General features: G+C 53.3%; 8 protein-coding genes across 8 annotated transcripts in view; 2 read left to right on the top strand and 6 right to left on the bottom strand.

Moving 5' to 3' along the window:
* GUITHDRAFT_139255 (hypothetical protein) overlaps positions 1-1,553 on the bottom strand; it is a gene marked incomplete at both ends in the record, with an annotated part of 2,161 nt that extends 608 nt beyond the window's left edge. The window contains 7 exons of the mRNA XM_005831887.1: positions 157-312; positions 716-762; positions 926-1,046; positions 1,067-1,205; positions 1,264-1,318; positions 1,369-1,420; positions 1,485-1,553. Coding sequence (XP_005831944.1) covers positions 157-312; positions 716-762; positions 926-1,046; positions 1,067-1,205; positions 1,264-1,318; positions 1,369-1,420; positions 1,485-1,553 — 639 coding nt within the window. The remainder of the gene's footprint in view (positions 1-156; positions 313-715; positions 763-925; positions 1,047-1,066; positions 1,206-1,263; positions 1,319-1,368; positions 1,421-1,484) is intronic.
* A 1,170-nt stretch (positions 1,554-2,723) lies between these two features.
* On the bottom strand, positions 2,724-3,827 carry GUITHDRAFT_157897 (hypothetical protein; the record flags this gene model as incomplete). The annotated part of the gene is made up of 6 exons (XM_005831888.1): positions 2,724-2,875; positions 2,937-2,980; positions 3,028-3,344; positions 3,397-3,450; positions 3,501-3,623; positions 3,825-3,827. 6 exons carry the CDS (start codon positions 3,825-3,827, stop codon positions 2,724-2,726), a joined length of 693 nt encoding a protein of 230 aa, XP_005831945.1.
* Positions 3,828-4,856: 1,029 nt separating this feature from the next.
* GUITHDRAFT_109010 (hypothetical protein) lies at positions 4,857-5,414 on the top strand (the record flags this gene model as incomplete). Its single annotated transcript, XM_005831889.1, has 1 exon — positions 4,857-5,414. One exon carries the CDS (start codon positions 4,857-4,859, stop codon positions 5,412-5,414), a length of 558 nt encoding a protein of 185 aa, XP_005831946.1.
* Positions 5,415-5,579: 165 nt separating this feature from the next.
* Positions 5,580-6,412, bottom strand: GUITHDRAFT_152810 (hypothetical protein). Its single transcript, XM_005831890.1, has 2 exons — positions 6,132-6,412; positions 5,580-6,079 (listed from the first exon to the last, which is right to left on the bottom strand). The coding sequence occupies exon 2, from the start codon at positions 6,032-6,034 to the stop codon at positions 5,714-5,716; it is 321 nt and encodes a 106-aa protein (XP_005831947.1). The 5' UTR covers positions 6,035-6,079; positions 6,132-6,412; the 3' UTR covers positions 5,580-5,713.
* A 562-nt stretch (positions 6,413-6,974) lies between these two features.
* Positions 6,975-10,187, bottom strand: GUITHDRAFT_139257 (hypothetical protein; the record flags this gene model as incomplete). Its single annotated transcript, XM_005831891.1, has 13 exons — positions 6,975-7,107; positions 7,173-7,210; positions 7,261-7,311; positions 7,367-7,453; positions 7,515-7,571; positions 7,617-7,643; positions 7,691-7,723; positions 7,772-8,806; positions 8,853-8,890; positions 8,951-9,110; positions 9,170-9,373; positions 9,418-9,537; positions 9,597-10,187. The coding sequence occupies 13 exons, from the start codon at positions 10,185-10,187 to the stop codon at positions 6,975-6,977; spliced, it is 2,574 nt and encodes an 857-aa protein (XP_005831948.1).
* A 996-nt stretch (positions 10,188-11,183) lies between these two features.
* Positions 11,184-12,277, top strand: GUITHDRAFT_46141 (hypothetical protein; the record flags this gene model as incomplete). Its single annotated transcript, XM_005831892.1, has 4 exons — positions 11,184-11,219; positions 11,267-11,334; positions 11,381-11,409; positions 11,460-12,277. Coding segments are annotated over 4 exons (951 nt in total), but the record flags the coding sequence as incomplete, so codon positions are not given.
* A 736-nt stretch (positions 12,278-13,013) lies between these two features.
* GUITHDRAFT_109013 (hypothetical protein) lies at positions 13,014-13,806 on the bottom strand (the record flags this gene model as incomplete). Its single annotated transcript, XM_005831893.1, has 3 exons — positions 13,014-13,085; positions 13,140-13,342; positions 13,539-13,806. 3 exons carry the CDS (start codon positions 13,804-13,806, stop codon positions 13,014-13,016), a joined length of 543 nt encoding a protein of 180 aa, XP_005831950.1.
* Positions 13,807-15,480: 1,674 nt separating this feature from the next.
* GUITHDRAFT_109014 (hypothetical protein) lies at positions 15,481-18,526 on the bottom strand (the record flags this gene model as incomplete). Its single annotated transcript, XM_005831894.1, has 6 exons — positions 15,481-15,561; positions 15,614-15,715; positions 15,874-15,937; positions 16,008-16,062; positions 16,119-18,328; positions 18,504-18,526. 6 exons carry the CDS (start codon positions 18,524-18,526, stop codon positions 15,481-15,483), a joined length of 2,535 nt encoding a protein of 844 aa, XP_005831951.1.
* Positions 18,527-18,827: the final 301 nt, after the last annotated feature.

Here is an 18,827-nt window from a genome sequence, read left to right on the forward strand (position 1 = left end):
GAGGAGGGGAGCGGGGAGGGAGGGTAAGAAGCGGGGGGGGGGAGAAGAGGAAGGTGATGGTAAGAGGAGAGGAGAGGAGAGGAGAGGAGAGGAGAGGAGAGGAGAGGAGAGGAGAGGAGAGGAGAGGAGAGGAGAGGAGAGGTAGAGAAGGAGGACCTGCGCTCCTTGCGAGTAAGGTACGATCTCATCCTCATCGCCATGAAGGACGACAGTCGGAATGTCGATCTTGCTCGCCTTGCCCAGGTTGTCGAACTTGTCCCTGACTAGCCATGGGAGTAGGCGGAGGCCGAAGCTGATAATGGGGAAGGAGGTCTGTTAGAAGCTGTAAGCTCCTTTCCCTGCCCTTAGACGCACTCACTCTGGCCATGGCGAGGATTGAGGAGAAAGGAGAAATGAGTAGCATCCCTCCGGCGAGGCCCCTGAAGTTGCGATGAGGTGGAGGGGGAAGGGAGGGGAAGGACAGGAAGTAAAACTTGCCTCGATGCCAACTCTACAGCAACACCACTGCCCACGGACTGTCCGACAAAGATCGTCCGCTCTTTAGGTATGTTGAGGCCATCAGGGGATTGAAGATGGTTCACCAGCTGAATGTAATCAAGTGATCCCAGTGAGTGTCGGGCGACGAGCAGAAATGAGAAGAAAACGACAACAAGCACGGACAGTTGTTACTATCACAACATATGGGTAGAGCTGATGTCCTGCATGTATGGATTACCTGCACTGAGGACAGATAGATGCTTTCTTCACATGTCTTCAACCCCTCTGACAATCGTCAATCAGAACGAAGTTTGGCCCAGCGTTGTGCTCCCGTCTAGCCTTCCAGCCTCGAGCTATTTCGCTACATGTCGCTATCCTCTCTCCTATTTCTCTCAGCCTGACTCCCCCGCTCATCCCCTCCCTCCTTCACCACTTCGAACTCCCTTACCCGACGTGCCGTAGCCAGGATACTCGACACCATAGAATCCGAAGCCGTACAGGTCGTGAATCACCTTGCCGATGTACGAGGCTCCCCACCCGATCTGACACCTCTCAACGTTGCTTCCCGACTGCAGAGCACGTGATGTACCTGATCCGCATTCCCATGGAAGTAGACAATCGTTGGGAGCTGAAAAACTGTCACGTTCCTCCCCGAGATCGTTGATACCGTGCCTCTGGTGACTTTGGTGGGAAAAACAGGGCTGAAACTAGAGCTCGAGACGCTTCTCCTGCTCCTTCAGAGTCCAAGAAGTTGCTAGCAAGCGGCTGCTCTGCTCAAAGTTTCACCTTTCAAACAGCGTCTTTAGGGTTTTACCCGCTGTCAATCGGACAAGCCGCCCCCCTGTTTTGAATTCAGTCGCTCCCTTCTACAACTGACGAGCTTCCACAAACCATTGATCGTCGGCTCAGCAAAAACGTTGGGCTTCTGGTAGAGGATGGAACGCTGGAGGATGGCAAAGAGCAATGTTCACGCCGAGCAGACAAGGAAGAAACAAGAGAAAGTTCACTTGCGAGGCGTACAAGACTATCAGCAGCCCAGCGTAAGGGATCTGTTCATGAGGTGAGGAACGTGACATGCTCGGCACCACTCATATGCCTACCGCAGCAAATTTTCCTATTGTCAAGACGGTGCTCCATACGTGCCCGGCAACTTGATACAGGAACCTCAGGCAGAGGGAGAGGGAGGAGATGCAAACTCACAGGACATAACGAGCTTGTGCGCATTTCTAGAGTCCGAAGACATCGACCGCCTCCCCGACTGGGTTCGGAGGGCGGGAACTGAGCTGCTCCCTCCTCCTCTAAGGAAGTTAACCCCGTTTGGCGGGGCGAAACTTGAGTGCATGCTTGTCCATCCCATGGACCGCTTGAGGTGCATACAGCAGGAAGGGAGCATCTCGTTCCTGTTGAAGATGTTTGAGGACCTCGATCTCGCTGCAAGATCTCTCTAGTCTTACCCTCTTTGCCGTGTCGTGCAGATGATCCGCGTCAACTGGAACGCCATGATCCAGCCAGCGTGCGCAATGCTGGCATCAAAGTTCCGCGATAGTGCATGCATGTCATGCTGTCCCATGACCTCGTGTCTTCGTCCTGTCTTCCTTCTACCTCTCCCTCTCCTTCCCTCTCCCTCCTGCTCTCTCTCCCTCCTGCTCTCTCCCTCTCTCCCTCTCTTCTCCTCCCCTTCCTCCTCCTCTCTCCCTCGCTCGGATCTCGTCCTCCCTCCTTTCCTACCCGCAGCCTCCTCCTTGCCTGGATCCTGAGAGGTCACTGGGTGGGTACTTAGAAGGGAAAAGGAGGGGTACATAATCGAGTATCGACGCGATTCAGACTACAAACCCATTGGAAACGTTCATACGTCCACGTCTAATAGATAAACTTATGTCCACGTCTCTAATGAAACAATGAAAAGAGAGAAGAGAAGAGGTGAGAAGAGAAGAGACAAGGAGAGGAGAGACAAGGAGAGGAGAGAAGAAAAGAGGAGAGACGAGGAGAGGAGAGAAGAGAAGAGACGAGGAGAGGAGAGGAGAGGAGAGACGAGGAGAGGAGAGGAGAGGATAGAAGGGACGAGACTAGACGAGACGAGAAGAGGCGAGAAGAGACGAGACGAGACGAGACGAGATACAAAAAGGAGGGAACAACGGAGTGGTGAAAACAAGAGCTGGAGAAAAGATAAAAGTGTAATTTGCATTGATTCGAATCGTTTTGATCTCATGCACAGTCAAACTTTCTACTAGCCTCAGGGAGGGCTTTCAAATCAGCTTCTTCTCGGCTTGGATGATGTACATGGGATCTGACGGGGGGGAGAAGATGCTCTTCTTCGGGGAGATATCGAATGCTTGAGCAGGGTTGAAGCCTCCAGCGTAGTGAAAGTACGAGCCGATGATAAAGATATGCTCCAGGTCTGAGGAGTACAAGAAACATGATTCAGAGAAGAACGACTTGCTCATGCTCTCATCTCTCACCGTTCGTGTCCAGCCAGATTCTGATTGCCTTGCTGGGAAAACACCTGCGTGTGTGGTTGAGTGGGAGTGGGAGCGTTGAAGCAGAGCGAACCTGTTTGATTGGCTGATAATGAAACGTCCTCCCGGTCGGAGGACGCGAGACACTTCTTGGAAAATCTCCAAGGGCTTGATGAGGTAGTCCACACTCACCACGCATGTCACGACATCGAACGAGTTGTCCGGGAAGGGAAACTTTGGGTTCTTGTTTAAGTTCTGCACGACGAACTCTGAGAGCTGCTCATTCTTCGACAGCTCAAACTGGTTCATCCCCAATCCTACCCTCTTTCCCATCTTCTGCGGGAAGTCCTTGGGAAAATGAGATACCCAGCTCGAACAAATGTCCAGAATGTCGCTCTTCTCCGGTATAGTCTGTGATGTTCTTCATTCAGCCCACCTCGCCCAATATTCACAACTCATGTACCTTCGCATAATAATCTGTAAGCGCAGCGATGGCTTTATCATCGATATGGTACACCTGCAAGGGGACATGCATCAGACAGTATCGTTGGGCATAATTTCACTTACCAGACGCGGAGTGTCATAGAAGTATTCATCCTCGCTCTCATCCGTTCTAGAAAAGTCCTTTGACGAGTATGGCCAAGACTGGGGCCATTTGGGATTCTTCAGGACGTCCTCCACAGACACCCTCTGACCAGACATGCTGAGTCCCCGCGCAAACCGTCCGGCCATACCCTGTCTTCCAACAATCCTTCCCCCTTGGATGGAGGGAGACGCACTGAGAGCTCTGGCAGAAGGAAGAAAGCCGGGTTTCGAAGCGAGGAAGGCGGAAGACAGCGGGAGGCTGGCGAAGATCAGCGCAGCACGAGTCGCCTGACGGGCGAGCGCAACCATAGCGCGGTGCCTTATGACGTAGGGATCTTGACTTAATACCCTCATTGTCAATGATGAGTGCCAGGATACTTCTTGTAGTCAACTGTACTATCAGTGCGGTCCGGCGTGGCCCGTGGTGCGACCGCCGGGCCCGGGGCCCGGTCGCCGGCTGGTAGCAGTGACGCCCGGCCGCCGCCGGGCGGTCTTCAAACCGGGGCCGCCGTTCGCTGAACGGTCCGTACCGTCAAAACGGCGTCAATGAACTTCGGAATCCCCGGGCGGCCGAGTCCAAGGCGCCGCGGGCCCGCCGCCGGGCGCTCAGCGGCCCGGCCGCGGCAATAGGCCCCCTTAAAATATTAGCGGCCGGGCGGATTTCAGTAGCGTTCAGCTTATTTTTACTCAAAGTTAAGTTAAAAATCAGTACGAGCTGAGCCAGTCGGATGGCATCGGACAAGTTGAAAAATTCACTACAAGCCTGTAACGTATTGACTACAAGAAAGCACACCGTCCAAAAGAATTTGACTATAGGCGTTGAGGAGTTTCCATACGCGAAATCCAATTGAATGGTTCCCAACGCCAGGGGCGGGAGGTGACAGAATCGGTGAGGAGGACGGTGTACAGGAGGAGACGAGCGTCCCCTGCGATTCTTTGTGAGCATCAGAACCATCAGGCAGTGTCTGCTGATTCGTGACAGAAGATCAAACGAGGTCGCCTTCAAACGACGTCAAAGCGGCCATTTTACTAGCGTCAGCCTGTCAGATCGAGTGAGATTATATCCTTCGTGTTCGTGGAGGAGATCAACAAAACAATCTCGTCAAACACTGGATACAATTGACTGCTCGCTCGTCTTGGTGCAGGAATGCAAGCCTGAGAGGGAAGATGGGAACGAAGCAATCTAAGAGTACGTGCGTTTTTCCAGAGCCAGTCCCTCCACCGCAGCCGCACGATGGAGCGAGTGGCTTTCAAAGGGAGCCACAAAGGGCTCGAACACCTCGCACTAAACTGCATCAGTCATCTTCAAAGGGGGTGCAAAAAGTGAGTGATGAATCCATGGCCACAAAGCAGCCGATAGATTCGATGCAGAGAAGTCGCGGTTCGCACAGGGTACAACCCAACTTCAAAGACGACATTGACCCCTCCATAGCTGAACTGTCTCACGATGAGGTTGCCAACGAGCTGAAGGCCTTATTCACTAACAGGAGTTCTATGGATGAAATCGAACAGGAACTAAGAGCGATGCGCTCAGGCGACGGCTGGGATTTGAAGAACGGGGAAGTTCTTTTGGAAGCCATTCGCGCCCAGATAAAGACGAGCGAAAATTTCATGGATCAATGGCAAGCAGTGCTGGACCGAGAGCAGATATCTGAAAGACTGCTCGCTATGAAGGATGGTATCAAGAGAATCCGCGAACAGGCTCAACTGAACTCATGCGACGACCTGTTGGACCAAATAGATGCGCTGATCAAGTCGAACAGCTCAGGTGTATCGCTGGAGCATGCTCAGAAAGAAAATCTCAGATGCACAAACAAAGATGACTCTCAAGCGCCCACCCGCCGGTCCTCCCGTCGAGTTCTCTGTGATGGCGTTCAGGAGATCAGGAACACGTGAAGCAAACAGATTGAAGCAGAGTGCGGTTCCGGATATCTTGCTTCACAGAACTTGCGTATTATGTTTATCGGATGTAATTTCATGTCTGTGGTAATGTCATGCTAAGTGTTTGTTGGTTTATATATCAAAACGAAATGGGGGACAAGAAGGAAGTATTATGAATTAAATCATTAAAGATTTCCAAGGTTGAAAGGCACATCATCAAGAAAAATCTACAATCTGCTCTACCAAAAAATCAATTCAATCCTTGAAGATCGTACAAGAATACGAAACAGGGATCCACCAGTCAACCAAGCCACTCAATTCCAGGCTCCCTTGTCGCTCATATTAAGTTCTTTCCTGCCGGAAGACGAGCCAGGCCTCTGAGGGGACAATGTTTGTTTGCTTCCTTGCACTCCTCTCATGTTGCTTTCAGCTGCGCGTCTTTCCGCCGCTGCTAGAGCGTTCTTCCTTCTCTCATCCGCATCTGGTTGATCATAGTTTTGTTGGGTTGCATACGTATTAGGTGCTCTTCCTCCAAGACCATCTTCTGCATCCGACTGAGTGTATCCAGATGTCGCTCCATGCCCCTGAAACTTACCGGATTTGCTTCCGAAGCATTTGCCAAAGCAAGTACCCATTTTAGTGCTGAAGAAAACTGCAATGAAGAATAGGCTGCTTTCACGCTGTTGCACTCAGTCAGTCTCGTGATGTTCAATCATTCAGATCAGTACATACCTGTTACAAGGCCTTCAAGGATGAGGCTGCGAGGGGTACAACTGCAACACTATTGACAGAAGGCGGGACGGCAGCTGATGCTCTTGAGGTACGATGAAAGCCTTGCAGAGCAAGAGAGAGATGTTCTAGGGAGAAAAGGAGGAGAGGATCAGAGTAGTTGAAAGGAGAAGAGGAGGAGGAGGAGATGAGCAGAGTAGTTGAAAGGAGAAGAGGAGGAGAAGAGGAGGAGAAGAGGGATCTGGTCTCCCAAGGTCAACAGGTGCGCTACCAGGTGTAGGAGCGATGAAGGGAGGAGGGTAGAATTATATGTTTTAGTTGATACTGGAATACGGTACAAGAATCTATAAATATAACCTATCTATAGTCAAATAACATATTTTTAAAAATAATTTCATACAAATAGGTATAATTTCAATAGATTTCTCTATACTATTTTAAAAAACAATCATCCAAACATACGAGCAACATGTACAAAAGTATAAAACCTATGGTCAAATTTAGATAGTACTTCATCTCTCTATAACGAGTATGAAAAACTTTTTGTAAGAGAATTTGCGCTATAAAATAAAAGTAATAATATTGGTCGATTGGGTCGGGCCCGGCACTGGGCCGCTAGTCACTCGCTGACCGTACGGCGCCGTGCTCGGAGGCCCCCCCCGCCGGGGCCCGGGCTCACTGAGGCGTGGGCGGGCCCAACCGTGACCGTCGGGTTTCAAGAGTCACACCAAGCCTTGAGTTTCGGAGCCGCCGCGAAGTATTCGCGGCGTCGAGTCGGGGACTCGGAGCCTGTCACAGTGTTGGCTGTGACGGCGACTCGAATGGCACTGTACTCCGTGGTCATCATTATCGTTGTTGCGGTTTGTATGCCTGCATGAACTTGGTCTTCCACTTCCCCTGCCTTGCTGTCTCGAACGCTCTTCTCTCTACCTCTCGCCGTTCCTTGTCAGCCGCTACGTTGTCCGACCAGGACGAGAAGCTGGCAAGAAGTGACTCTGTGAGCAGATGAAGAGCAAGCGGCAGAGACTTTCAGCTGACACGCACCAGGTTGCAAGCAGCACGTTGACCATCCTCATGGCGACCTGCGAGCGGCTCAGAGGGCGGGAGAAGCGGATGAATTAGTGGTGGGGACCTTTCTCTTGAGAGCTTTCAGTGGAAGGATGGAAGACGGGTCCTTAATTATCTGGTAGACGACCAGCACCGGTCAAGCTGGGGAGCGAGTTGGCTCGATAATTCACCTTGTGCAGGGGGTTGCTCGAGTCAGTGAGCGCGAAGGAGGCGCTGGATACTTTGCTGGCTGTGATGTGGGAGAGCAGCTTCTGTCTCTGAGTGTTGGCGGCTCTCGTCAGCAGGAAGCGGGAGGAGCAAGGAGCATGTCGAAGTCACCGTCTCCTGTCGCAGTCGTGTTGAGTGCTGACGACGCGACGGCAGCTTGACTAGAACCTGGTGGGACTGTTCGTGTCCTAGCCCCTCAAGTCGATTTCTCACCTCAGCCAGGAAATTCTCCCACGAGGCCTGAGAAGACAAGTCATCGAGAGGAGAGGCAGACAAGTGGCACTCACGACGTTGGACAGGTTGAAGCGTTTGGAAAGCTCCTGTGCATGCCAATCATTTCAACATCGCAACATGTCAAAACCGTCAACCTGACACAACAAACTCCACTCGCCCTGAGTCAGCAAAGGAACCATCAGACATGGGAAGCGATGACCAACAGTCTTCACCTCTGTCATCACTTTCATGCCCATCGACGATAGCTGCTTCCACACATCTACAGGATCAACAAGCATACTGCCGTCTCCAATCTCATGGGGAGGACGCAGCAACTCGATCTTGTCAAGACTTTGTGACCCCGCGGGCTGTCTGACTGTCATGTCGCTCTTGCTCCTTCTCCCCAGCTCGACTCCAGCCTGGCTCGTACTTTCTTCGCTCCTCTGCAGCGATCGTGCTGATTGTGATCCCGACGAGGTTGCAGCTTGCCGAACAGGCGCAAGAGTCGCGATAAGAGCAGCTCCGTCAAGGTCGTCTCTGGACCGGGAAAGCTTCCCCAGCTGTACTTTGAGCCTGTCGTTGATCATGGGCAGTTGACAATCTTGACCCTTGAGCTGGATGTTGGAATGGAGGAACTTGACGGAACTGTCTTGCTTGACTGTCTGATACATTTCTTTACTCCTCACTCTTTTGTTGTCCTGCTCCTCTCCACCACTGCCATCTCCTCCTGATCCTCCAATTTCTTTCCATCTGACACATGCCCTTAGCTCTGCCATCATTACGTCATGAGAAAATCCGTCAAAGTGATCTTCAATCATGCACGCAAACTTCAGTTGCAGCCAAGATCTCCACTGATCATTTACAAGATTGTACACAACATTCACAAGCTCCTTGACAGTCATCTCTTTCCGCGCATCTTCTTGGCAACTCAGGCTGGCTGTACAGTGGACGGAAACAACCTTGCGGTATTTCTTGCCGTCTTCCACCATCTGCTCCAATTGCAAGGAACTCGGAAAGATCTGGAAATATGCGAACCAAGACCTCAGTGTCTCATTGTCAATGTGCTTGACATCCAGTTGACTGAATCCTTTCCCCAGCTTCAAGGAAGCTCCCTCCAAGGTCTTGAAAACTGTCTCCACCAACGAAGAACCTGGTTCGTCTCTCCACCCAGACATCCCAACCTTCCAGACCTGAAGCATGGCCGTCAGAAAGTCAACATGTCAGTCATCAACGTACAAGTTCAGACTTAACTTCATTCCATGAGGGGAAATTCCCTGTGAAGAGAAAGAGTGAACAACAGCCAAATCATCCGAAACATGACAACACAGCATCACCGTAGAAGGTGAAAGATGATTCTTTTAGCTGCTTGATATTTGCTTTCTCCTTCTTGGTATCTATTCTTTCTTCATCTTCTGACTTCTCTTCCTGCGCAGTCTCTCGCAACCCCTCTATCGTCTTCATGTCAGTCTTGGTCCTCTTTTGCTTCAGAGATATCTGCCTCACACAATGAATTAGAAATGACGGTCGCCCGCATTCAAGGTCATATTCATCACCAGATCCTTGAAGTTCTTCTTTCCTAGAGACAACTTTGAACTCAACACGTCATATCGTTGAGCATCTGTTGTTCTGGACTTCTGCTGGCTCGGCAAGGAACCGAAAAGCTCCCGATGGGTGTTATGCACTAAGACTTCCAATCTTTCTTTCGCATCTTCTCGTGATTGCGCTTCCTTCCACATGTGGGCCTGCCTTAGGTATGTCTACCAAACGTGTTCACCATCGGAAAGAGCATAATCGCACTCACATCATTCACCGAGTGTCTCTTGAAGCTGACACTTCGACTTGTGTTTGTAGTCACGATGTCACTCGTCTGGCCAGGTTCCCACTTCGTGTCCTCTGCCCTCCTGGTGGTCAAGCTATTGACCTGTTAGCAGGTGCAAGGACATGTTTTACTTCAGCTTGGCATCAAGACTATAGGCTGACCTTTACCGATGATATGATGGGTCGTCGGGTCTGCATATGTTCCTTGTCATCTTTCGTGAACGGGATGATGATCGGACAGCCCTCTGCCAAGCTGCCGTCCTCCCTGCCTTCCTGGTGCTCAGCCGACTGTCGGCCATGGATGTTTCTTTCTCTGCTCCCCACGAGTTGCCTTCTGTTCTCCTCACGGCGCTCAATCTTCCGGAAGAGATCGAACTTGTCGGATCTCTGTGACGATCTCAACATTTCTTCTGACTCTTGCTCCAACTCCCTCATCGTGTGATGAAAGCGGTTGGAGGTTGAGTTGAAAATCTCATCCTCCTGCACCTCGCCCTCCTCCCACTTATCTCCATCTTCATCCTTCAGCTCCACATCTATCTCCGCATGCTTCCAAGGCTTGCCAGGCCAGCCGATACTGGTTGCGGCTGGGGCCATAGGAGGGATGGCAGCCTTGCCCAGGAAGCTAGTGGAGGCGAAGACATAGGCTGGCTCAGGACCAAAGGTGCCATCATCAGCAAGAAGGAAGTTTACAGCTTCAAGGCTGCTGGAGAAGGGAGACAGGTGATCTGACACCGTCCCTCGTAGGCGATGCATCGTCGATGGGTCAGTGAGAACCGCACGAAAACGAGCCTTTCAGCCTCAGGTCAAGTCCCCATAGTCCTCACTGTCCAATCTGATCAGCCGCCTCGCTATCATGTTTTCATCGCTCTCACTAGCATCTCCTCTCCTCATCATCGCTCTCACTAGCATCTCCTCTCCTCATCATCGCTCTCACTAGCATCTCCTCTCCTCATCATCGCTCTCACTAGCATCTCCTCTCCTCATCATCGTTCTCACTAGCATCTCCTCTCCTCATCATCGCTCTCACTAGCATCTCCTCTCCTCATCATCGCTCTGACTAGCATCTCCTCTCCTCATCATCGTTCTCACTAGCATCTCCTCTCCTCATCTTTCTCCTTCTTCTCTCCGTCTGCCTCCCTGCCTTGTGGTGCCCTCAAGCCATGAGCGCATCGTTGACACGGTCGCTCAACGGCTTGCTGACCTTTAAGAGCCACTATACTGAAGGCTATTCATTTTCACTGCCTTTCTATTTATTCCTGAGGCAGACTCGGAACGATTTCTTTGGGTATGCGGGGGATGAGGCACAGAAGCATGGGAGAGAAACGAGGGGGAGGGGCGAGGGAGGAGGAGGGAGGGAGGGGGCGAGCAGGAGAGAGGGAAGGGGGTCAGGCAGTGGGAAGCGGGAAGCGGGAGGACGCCAGTCAGATGGATGGCAGAGGAGGAGGAGGAGGAGGAGGAGGAGGAGGAGGAGGACGAGCAGGAGGACGAGGAGGAGGAGGACGAGGAGGAGGACGAGGAGGAGGACGAGCAGGAGCAGGAGCAGGAGCAGGAGGACTGAGCTACAAGTAGAAACCAGAAGGAGTACCATTGAAGTGATCCGAGAATCTGAGCGCAAAATTCGACGAATCATAGCAGCCAGTAGTGCGGGCGATGCATCTAGTCCTTGTCTTGTCTTCAGTACATCTGACTTCAATCGCACAGAGTAGAGCAACTGATTCCCCTGGATAATTCTTCGACACCTCTGAAACCATGTCTGTCTTGATCGAAACCTCTCTGGGCGACATGGTAATCCTCTGTAAGAACAAGGAATGCAGGAGCTGACTTAGTTCCAGGTGTTTGATCTTCACACCGACGTGTGCCCCAACGCATGCACCAACTTCCTAAAGCTCTGCAAGATCAAGTGACGAGCCTCGTTCGCCTCTTGCCGCCTCTGATGCTCGCTGCAGGTATTACAACAACTGCATCTTCCATTCAGGTAGCATGAGGGACTGTAAGTGCTGTGTGTGTCTTGCTGAACGTCTGCAGTGGAAAAGGATTTCATCGCTCAAACGGGAGATCCGACGGGTACTGGGCAGGGAGGGGAGTCGATCTTCGCAAAGGTCCATGGGCCAGAGCGCCGATACTTTGAAGACGAGATTCATGAAGAGATCAAGCACAAGAATATCGGGACCCTGGCGTATGTCAACAAGGGCCCCAACACCAACGCATCGCAGTTCTATATCACCCTGCGCTCCGACATCGACTTCTTGGATGGCAAGTACACGATCTTCGGCGAGATCGCGGAAGGGGAAGAGGTGCTGGACCGCATCAACGCTTCTTATTGCGACAAGGCAAACAGGCCCTATCGAAACATCCGCATCAAACACACCCACATTCTGGACGATCCCTTCCCTGACATTCTCAGCATCCAAGAACCAGCCTCTCCTCCGCCAGCGCGTGATGAGCGACCCGAGGCAGACGATGAGATTGTTGAGGGAGACGACATGACGATCGCCGAAGCAGAGAGAGCAACGAAAGCTGCAGAGGCCAAGTCACGAGCTGTTGTCCTGGAGATGATTGGAGACATCCCTGATGCTGAGATGAAGCCTCCAGAGAACGTTCTGTTCGTCTGCAAGCTCAACCCGATCACTCAGGACCCCGACTTGGACATCATCTTTGGAAGGTTCGGGCCTTGCACTTCCAACATCATTCGAGACAAGAAGACAGGAGATTCTCTCAACTATGCCTTCATCGAGTTCGAAACGCAGGAGGCAGCTGAGGTTGCGTACGAAAAGATGAACAACGTGATCATCGACGACAGGCGCATCAAGGTCGACTTCAGCCAGAGCGCGTACAAGCAATGGCGTTCCTTTAACCTTGAGCGTCGTGAGAAGATGATCAACAAAAGGAGAGAGCTGGCCAAGAACCTCCAGAGTCAGGGCGGCATCACCGCTCCCTCCTCCCAGGTTGTCGGTGGCAACGACTACCAGCGAGAAGTCAGCAACAAGTGGCACTCGTCCTCTACCCATGGGTCGAAGCCTTTCAGTGCCAACGCTGAAGCTCGACTGGGAGGCTTCCGAGACAGGAAGGACGCTAAGGTGAGGAGTGGCAGTGGCTGCTTGAAGTAAAGTGAAGCGTTTGCAGGGTCGAGGAGGGAAGTTCGACATCAGCGGGTCCTCGAAACCTGAAAACGACTCCAAGAACGACAGCCGAGAAGACGGGAGAGAGGGGGAGAGGAATCGTTACCGAGACAGGAGCAGGGAGAGAGACGGAGACAGGGACAGGTGAAGCGGCTCTCACGCATTTCAACTATCTAAGTGAGGAGCAGGAGACCTCGCGACAGGTCACGAGACAGGGAGAGATCGCCGAGAAGAGACAGGTGGAGAGGATGAGAGTTGCGAGGAGAAACTTCCTGACTTGCATCAGGGACGAGCGCAGGAGGGATCGTTCGAGGAGCAGGGAGCGAAGAAGGTAGATCCTCGATGCTCGATGGCCTTTCATGCAGATCCGTTCACGTTATGGGATGAAGCGGCAAATAGGCAGGCAGACAGCCTTCGTTGAAGTGCTTGCAGAGGAATTTGCTTTGTAGGATGAAAACTATTAGACTGCAACACCCATTAGGCTCGAATCGCGGATTAGACTCCGCATCCTGCTACTATTGCTTGTTGCACTCTGCGATGTTGTGAATCAGCAAACTTACTCCTCATCGCTACAAGATCGCCTCACCCTCATTGTCTTCCTGCGATTCTGAGCTATGAAGTTCGTCCTGGTGCTCGTTGACTGGGTCTTGATCCTCTCCTTGGGGATGTAGAACTCGCCCTCTAGCAGAGACTTCATCAGGGGCTGCATCCTCGAGTTGTCGATCTCGCTTCTGCTGCGATCAGCTCTGCGCCACTGAGGAGAAGATCGGTCCCCGTAGTAGAACTTTCCTGAAGGAACATGGAAGTCAAACGGATATGCGGAGCGATGGCATGCGGAGAGTGAGGAACGAGACTGAGGTTGGGTTGGCATGACAACACACGGAGAAGGATGCCAACATAAGCAACCGAGAAGAATCCAAGGAAGGAGTAACAACAGTCCACACAGAGGCTTCGACGCAAGGGACCAGTGTGGAGTATGGGCTACCTTGCATGATGCTAGTTAGCAAGGGTTTTGTTTCCTGGGAGACGTCATCCAGCATCTGACAATAGTTGTTGTTCCAGGCCGTGGTCAGCCCACTCCTGGAGATCGGCCTCCTTCCCTGCGGACGCTGAGGCCTGTGGTCTAACTGAAAGCTCAGACTCATCCCGTCGGTGGAGGGCGGGAGAAGGTAGCTGCCGACTATGTCCTGGAACTCCTTGAAGTCGATCTTACCATCTCCGTCCCTGTCAAACACAGCAAGGATTGCGTCCATCTCGGACTGATTCATCGAGATTGAAAATTTGTCGCAGAGGAGGTAAAACTCTTCTCTATCGATCACGCCATTCCTGTCCCTGTCGATGGCCCTGAACGCTGACTGAACTCTGTTCCAATGCTGGTGAGGAAACAAAGACAGAAGTTAGCCATCATGATAGGTCGATGGTGATATCGCAGCGATCACTTGCCTGCTGCATCTTGAATAGGAAGTAGGGAGGAAGAGTTGCTTTCTTGTTGTTGACCGAGGATAAATCAATGCTCATCTCTGATCCAGCTTGTTTGCGAAATTCGTAGAGACTCTTGGTCTGAACATAAAGGTAAGCTCAAGAGTCTCACAACCAGTTTCCTCACCGCCGAAGAATTTGTTGTGCTAGATGAAGGAACAGACGATAACCCATCATGGTCATGAAAGTAAATTTTATGTGGCATCATGGCAGATCGCGGTCGTTCAGCTGACACAAATTGAGTCATTTTCGAGGAATCGAGCTTGCGTTCTTACCAAGTCGAGTCATTCCCTTCCCTTGCGTTGTTACCATGGGATAAAAGAAAACAATATGAAGAAGTCAAGGACAACTGACGACAGAACTGTTGTATGCTAGAGTGCAAATCAGTGCAAATCAGTGCAAATCAGTGCAAATCAGTGCATCTGCGTTGGTCAACTCCTCCATTCATTTCATGTCCTTGTACGACCATGTCTCTATGGCTCCCAATCTAATTGTTACCCTATTTTCTCGTGAAATCCTGCTCCTGCTCCTGCTCCTGCTCCTGCTCCTGCTCCTGCTCCTGCTCCTGCTCCTGCTCCTGCTCCTGCTCCTGCTCCCGCACCTTCTCCTGCTGCTGCTGCTGCTGCAGCAGCAGCTGCTGCAGCAGCTGCTGCAGCACCTCCTCCTCCTCCTCCTCCTCCTCTCCCCTCTTGAACCTCCAGGCATGGTGCATGAAGCTTCTTGCCATAGCATGGCACCACCCACTCTCGCAAAGTCGCAAAACGGTCAAAACTATTATCCCTTGCGCACAAGTTGGACCGGACATCCTCCCACCCCCCTGAAGAGCACTTCTTACCCACCCCCTTCGCCTGATTGGAATACCCTTTCTCCCCTGTACCCCTGTTTTGGCTGTCATGAAAGGGATACCAGGACCCCCACCCACCCTGGTGTCACTAAAACTTCGGCAACTGCCCGACTCTCACTGCCGCATTCCTGCCGTAACCACCCCTACCCGTAACCTCCGAATCATGGGAAAACTACCGGTACGAGACCCTGATGATTTCTGGGACCCAAAACTTGCACGTCCGCCTCAGTAACGGCGAAGCCATACTGAATTTTAACTTAACTTTCAGTGAGGACTCTCGGCTCGGCGGGTTCTCACAAACCTGTCGGCCCGCCCGGCCCGGGCCCGGCACGAGTGGCACACCGTGACCCGGACATCAGCAAGCACTGAAGGGCGCACAGCGGCAGACACACGGACTCCGGGACTCGAGGCCAACGGCTGGTTGGGTGACTCGACCATATCATAGCACGGTACAAGAGTTCGGACACCCCGTGTCGGACCCGGCATCTCAAACTCAGTAAGGAGGGACAAATCAGAGTCTCAAATCGAATGATCGCTGTAGATTTCAAACCAACAACAGAGCATGGCATTTGAAAAAACACAACATTGAAGCCAAACGTACACCTTACTGACATAGCACGTTGCGGAAGTTCACGTACTCCTTGTGCACATGCTGCTTCACGGTGTACATCTCCTCTAGCAGCACCTGCCACCCCTTGTCACCCCCTCTCCTCCTCTCACCCCCTCCCGCCATCGACCTGGACCTCGCAGATGTGTCGTCGCAGGTTGAGTGTCTCGTCCCATTGCTTAAGCGGGATGAAAGTGCATGAGCCGTTCTTAGCGTTGACCGTCCATCCTACCTGCCCTCCTCCAGTCACTCCCTCTCCCCTCCTCCTCCGGTTCCCTCTTCTCTCCCCTCCTCTTCCGCTTCCCGCCAAGTCCCTCCTTTCCTTTCTCCTCTCGTCTCCTCCCTTCCCGCCCCCCCGTTTCTCCTCTCTCTCCCTCTTGCTTGTCGCACCTCAACACATATGCACAGGTCCCGATACCCTCCGCAAGCTCGAAGATCGTACCTCCTGTCATACCTGCCCTTCAAAGTCATCTCTTCCTTCTCCTCCTCTCTCTCCCCTCCCCTCCCTTTCCCCTTCCTCTGACCTGTTCTTGATGCTCGTGATGTTCAAGTACACCCCGTCACCGCGTCCCCCTTTTCCTGACTGTACCACACATCCATCACACCCCGCGCAAGCCCCCCCTCTCCTCTATCACCTCCACGCCCTGCCGCCTCATCCTTCTCCTCGCTCATCGGCCCGCTTAGCCCTGCCGCCACCGCCGACATCGACCGCACCTTACTCACCCACTCCAGCACCTCCTCCACCGACTTCACCACCACTGTACACCGCACCAGGTCCGTCAAGCACGACGGGTCCCGGTGGTACGACCTCACGGTCTTCTGGATGGCTCGCTCGCAGGACTTCACCTTCCCGTGCTCCGTCCTACCCACGGGGTTCCACCCGCTTACCCAAAGCTGGAACGCCGCGCTCACCTCGTGTGCTTCCTCGAACAGCTTCTCCAGGCTCTTGCTCTCCTGCCGGATCTTCTTGCTCCTCACCGAGTACCGCGACGCCCGCTTGCCCATCGCCCTTGACCGCACCCTCTCCCACAAGCCCCCCTCCCGTCTACTCCATGCCCCGAGCTTCTGCGAGATCTCCAGCACTTCCCTGCTGATCTCCTCCAGCTTGTCCGTTGACGAGGACACGACCTTGCTCCAGGTCTTCTCGAAGCCTTCCATCGCCGCACTGAGATCCTTATACGTCTGCCGGTACGACAGCGAGTACTTCACGACGATGACGATGACGATGATCCAGCAGATGATTCCCACCACCAAGAATATCGGCCTGATGTTCTCCCGTATCGTGAGGCCGTCTCTGATGCAGTAAGCTCCTTGCAGCACAAACACTACGATCCAGGCATAATGCTGCATGAAGTGCACAAAGTACAGCACGATCGAGACGCATGCTATCAGTATGAACGACGACAGCCCGATACCAGTCGGCCATGAAACAGCATGCTTTGCATCGAACTGGATGAAGTCCGAAGTCAACGAGATGATCTTCAGCCATACAATCAGATGTCCGGATCCTACCAAGACACGCTTGGCGTTCAAGGGCGTGCTATACCTACACGTCACGATCGCAGACAGATACAGCGTACCCCATAGGAAGGCAAGGAAGGAGTCGATCACTTTCGACACTTGCACCGTCCTCGGTGTGAGGGACTCGTTTGTTGCAGGATCTGTGATCCAGATAGAGGTCCCTTCTAACATCCGCTGTACCATCACTGCCCCGAACAAGAGCTGGATCACTCCTTCAAACGCGATGCAGCACTGCGCGGGCGTCTTCAGCAGCGCTGTCTCCAGCGCGTTGCTCGACCTCAGCGCTAGTATCCCGTCCACGTCGTCGTCCCGGTACACTCGCAGCCTCGTGTTCAACGGCAGGAAACGCTCGTCCTCCGCACAGCCCCTCACCATCTCCCCTATCGCCTTCACCGCCTCGTCGTAGAAAGCCTCCTTCGCTCTGTTGATCCCCTCGCACGTCCCCTCGCAGTCCTCGCACGCCCTCGCCCTGCTCGTCGACGTCATCGTGCTCACAGCTGACAGCCGGTCAAGCGAGTCGATACTCCGCAGCGCAAAGAACTCGTGCAGCAGCTCGTACGTCTTCGTCTCTCGCAGCACCTGCAGCATCTCTATCCCCCGTGGGTTGTGCTTCTCGAAGTGCCATACCTGCCCTGCTATCTGGGCCCTCAGCTCCTTCACAAGATGCTCCTTCAGCATCCCCCCCGCTTCCTCCGCGCTCCTCCTCACGTCCTGCTCCTTGCCCACCAGGTACACCCCGCATGCTCCGCTCACTGCCTCCGGACAAGCCTCAAGCCCTAGGCTCCCCCGGCTCGTGCATGACAGCAGCCTCACCACCGCGTCTCGCACAGACACGCTCCTCAGATACCCCAGCAGCTTCTCCCGCTCCTCCTTCACTCCCGCCCCCTGCAGAAGTCCGCACGCCCTCTCGCTGTTCACCCCCGACCCCCTCCCGCTCAGCCTCTCCACTGCCTCCCTCAGCGACACGTGCCCTCCTCCCTCGTCTCGCAGGATCGGTAGCACAAGCCTCGCCCTCCCGGCCTTCTTCTCCAGCAGGTAGATCATCGCCAGCGCAAGCTGCAAGAAGTCGTCCTCCCTGTCCGCCTCCTCCCGGATCCCTTCCAGCAGCCCCAGCACGCTCGTCACTCTCCCCCACGTGATCACCGGCACGAACATGGTGCAGTTGCACACGAACCTCTCCTTGCTGAAAGCCTGCCGGTTCACAGACAGGTACGAGATGCAGTCCACGTCCAGGTATGTCTTCTGAGCGTAGATCTTGAAGAGCCACGCCTCCTCCTCCTCCAGCTCCTCGTGCACCACCCGATGCAGCTCGTCCCGCGAACGCCTGCTCGTCGAAGCCCCCCCGCTCGCCCCCGGGCCCTCCCGGCAGGGGTCGGAGGCGATCGGCTTTCTTGGTGGGGTGCCAGCGGAGGATGAAGAAGTGCACGTTATCGTCGTGGGTCTGGAGGGAGTGCTGGGATCTGCGCTGGAGGACGGTGAGGCGGGAGGGCTGCTTGAACCGAGCGAGAAGCTTGGAGCTCATTGCGGCTCAGAGATTATAAGGTTAGTTGCGTTGTTTGAAGACAGATATTTTCTGTCACTCGCGCCCAATCGGGATCATCTTTGGGTTAAACACCGAGCCTCAAGGTCTTCGGGTATGTGTAAAGAGCCGAAGGTCATTGCGAGGAGCTGAAGCGAAGGGAGATCCTTATCAGTATAAGAGGAGCAGGGTAGGAGAGCATGCGAAGGGGAGAAGGCAAGGAAGATGCGGAAGATGGGAGGGGACGAAGACAAGGGGATGTTGGAGGAAGCCGAGGCGGACAAGGAAGGGTAGAGGAGAGCAG

This window comes from Guillardia theta, assembly GCF_000315625.1.
Source record: "Guillardia theta CCMP2712 unplaced genomic scaffold GUITHscaffold_37, whole genome shotgun sequence".
NCBI classification, from domain to species: Eukaryota; class Cryptophyceae; order Pyrenomonadales; family Geminigeraceae; genus Guillardia; species Guillardia theta.

Coding starts and splice junctions, on each gene's coding strand:
- GUITHDRAFT_152810 (XM_005831890.1), bottom strand. CDS start 6,034: ATGGGTACTTGCTTTGGCAAATGCTTCGGAAGCAAATCCGGTAAGTTT.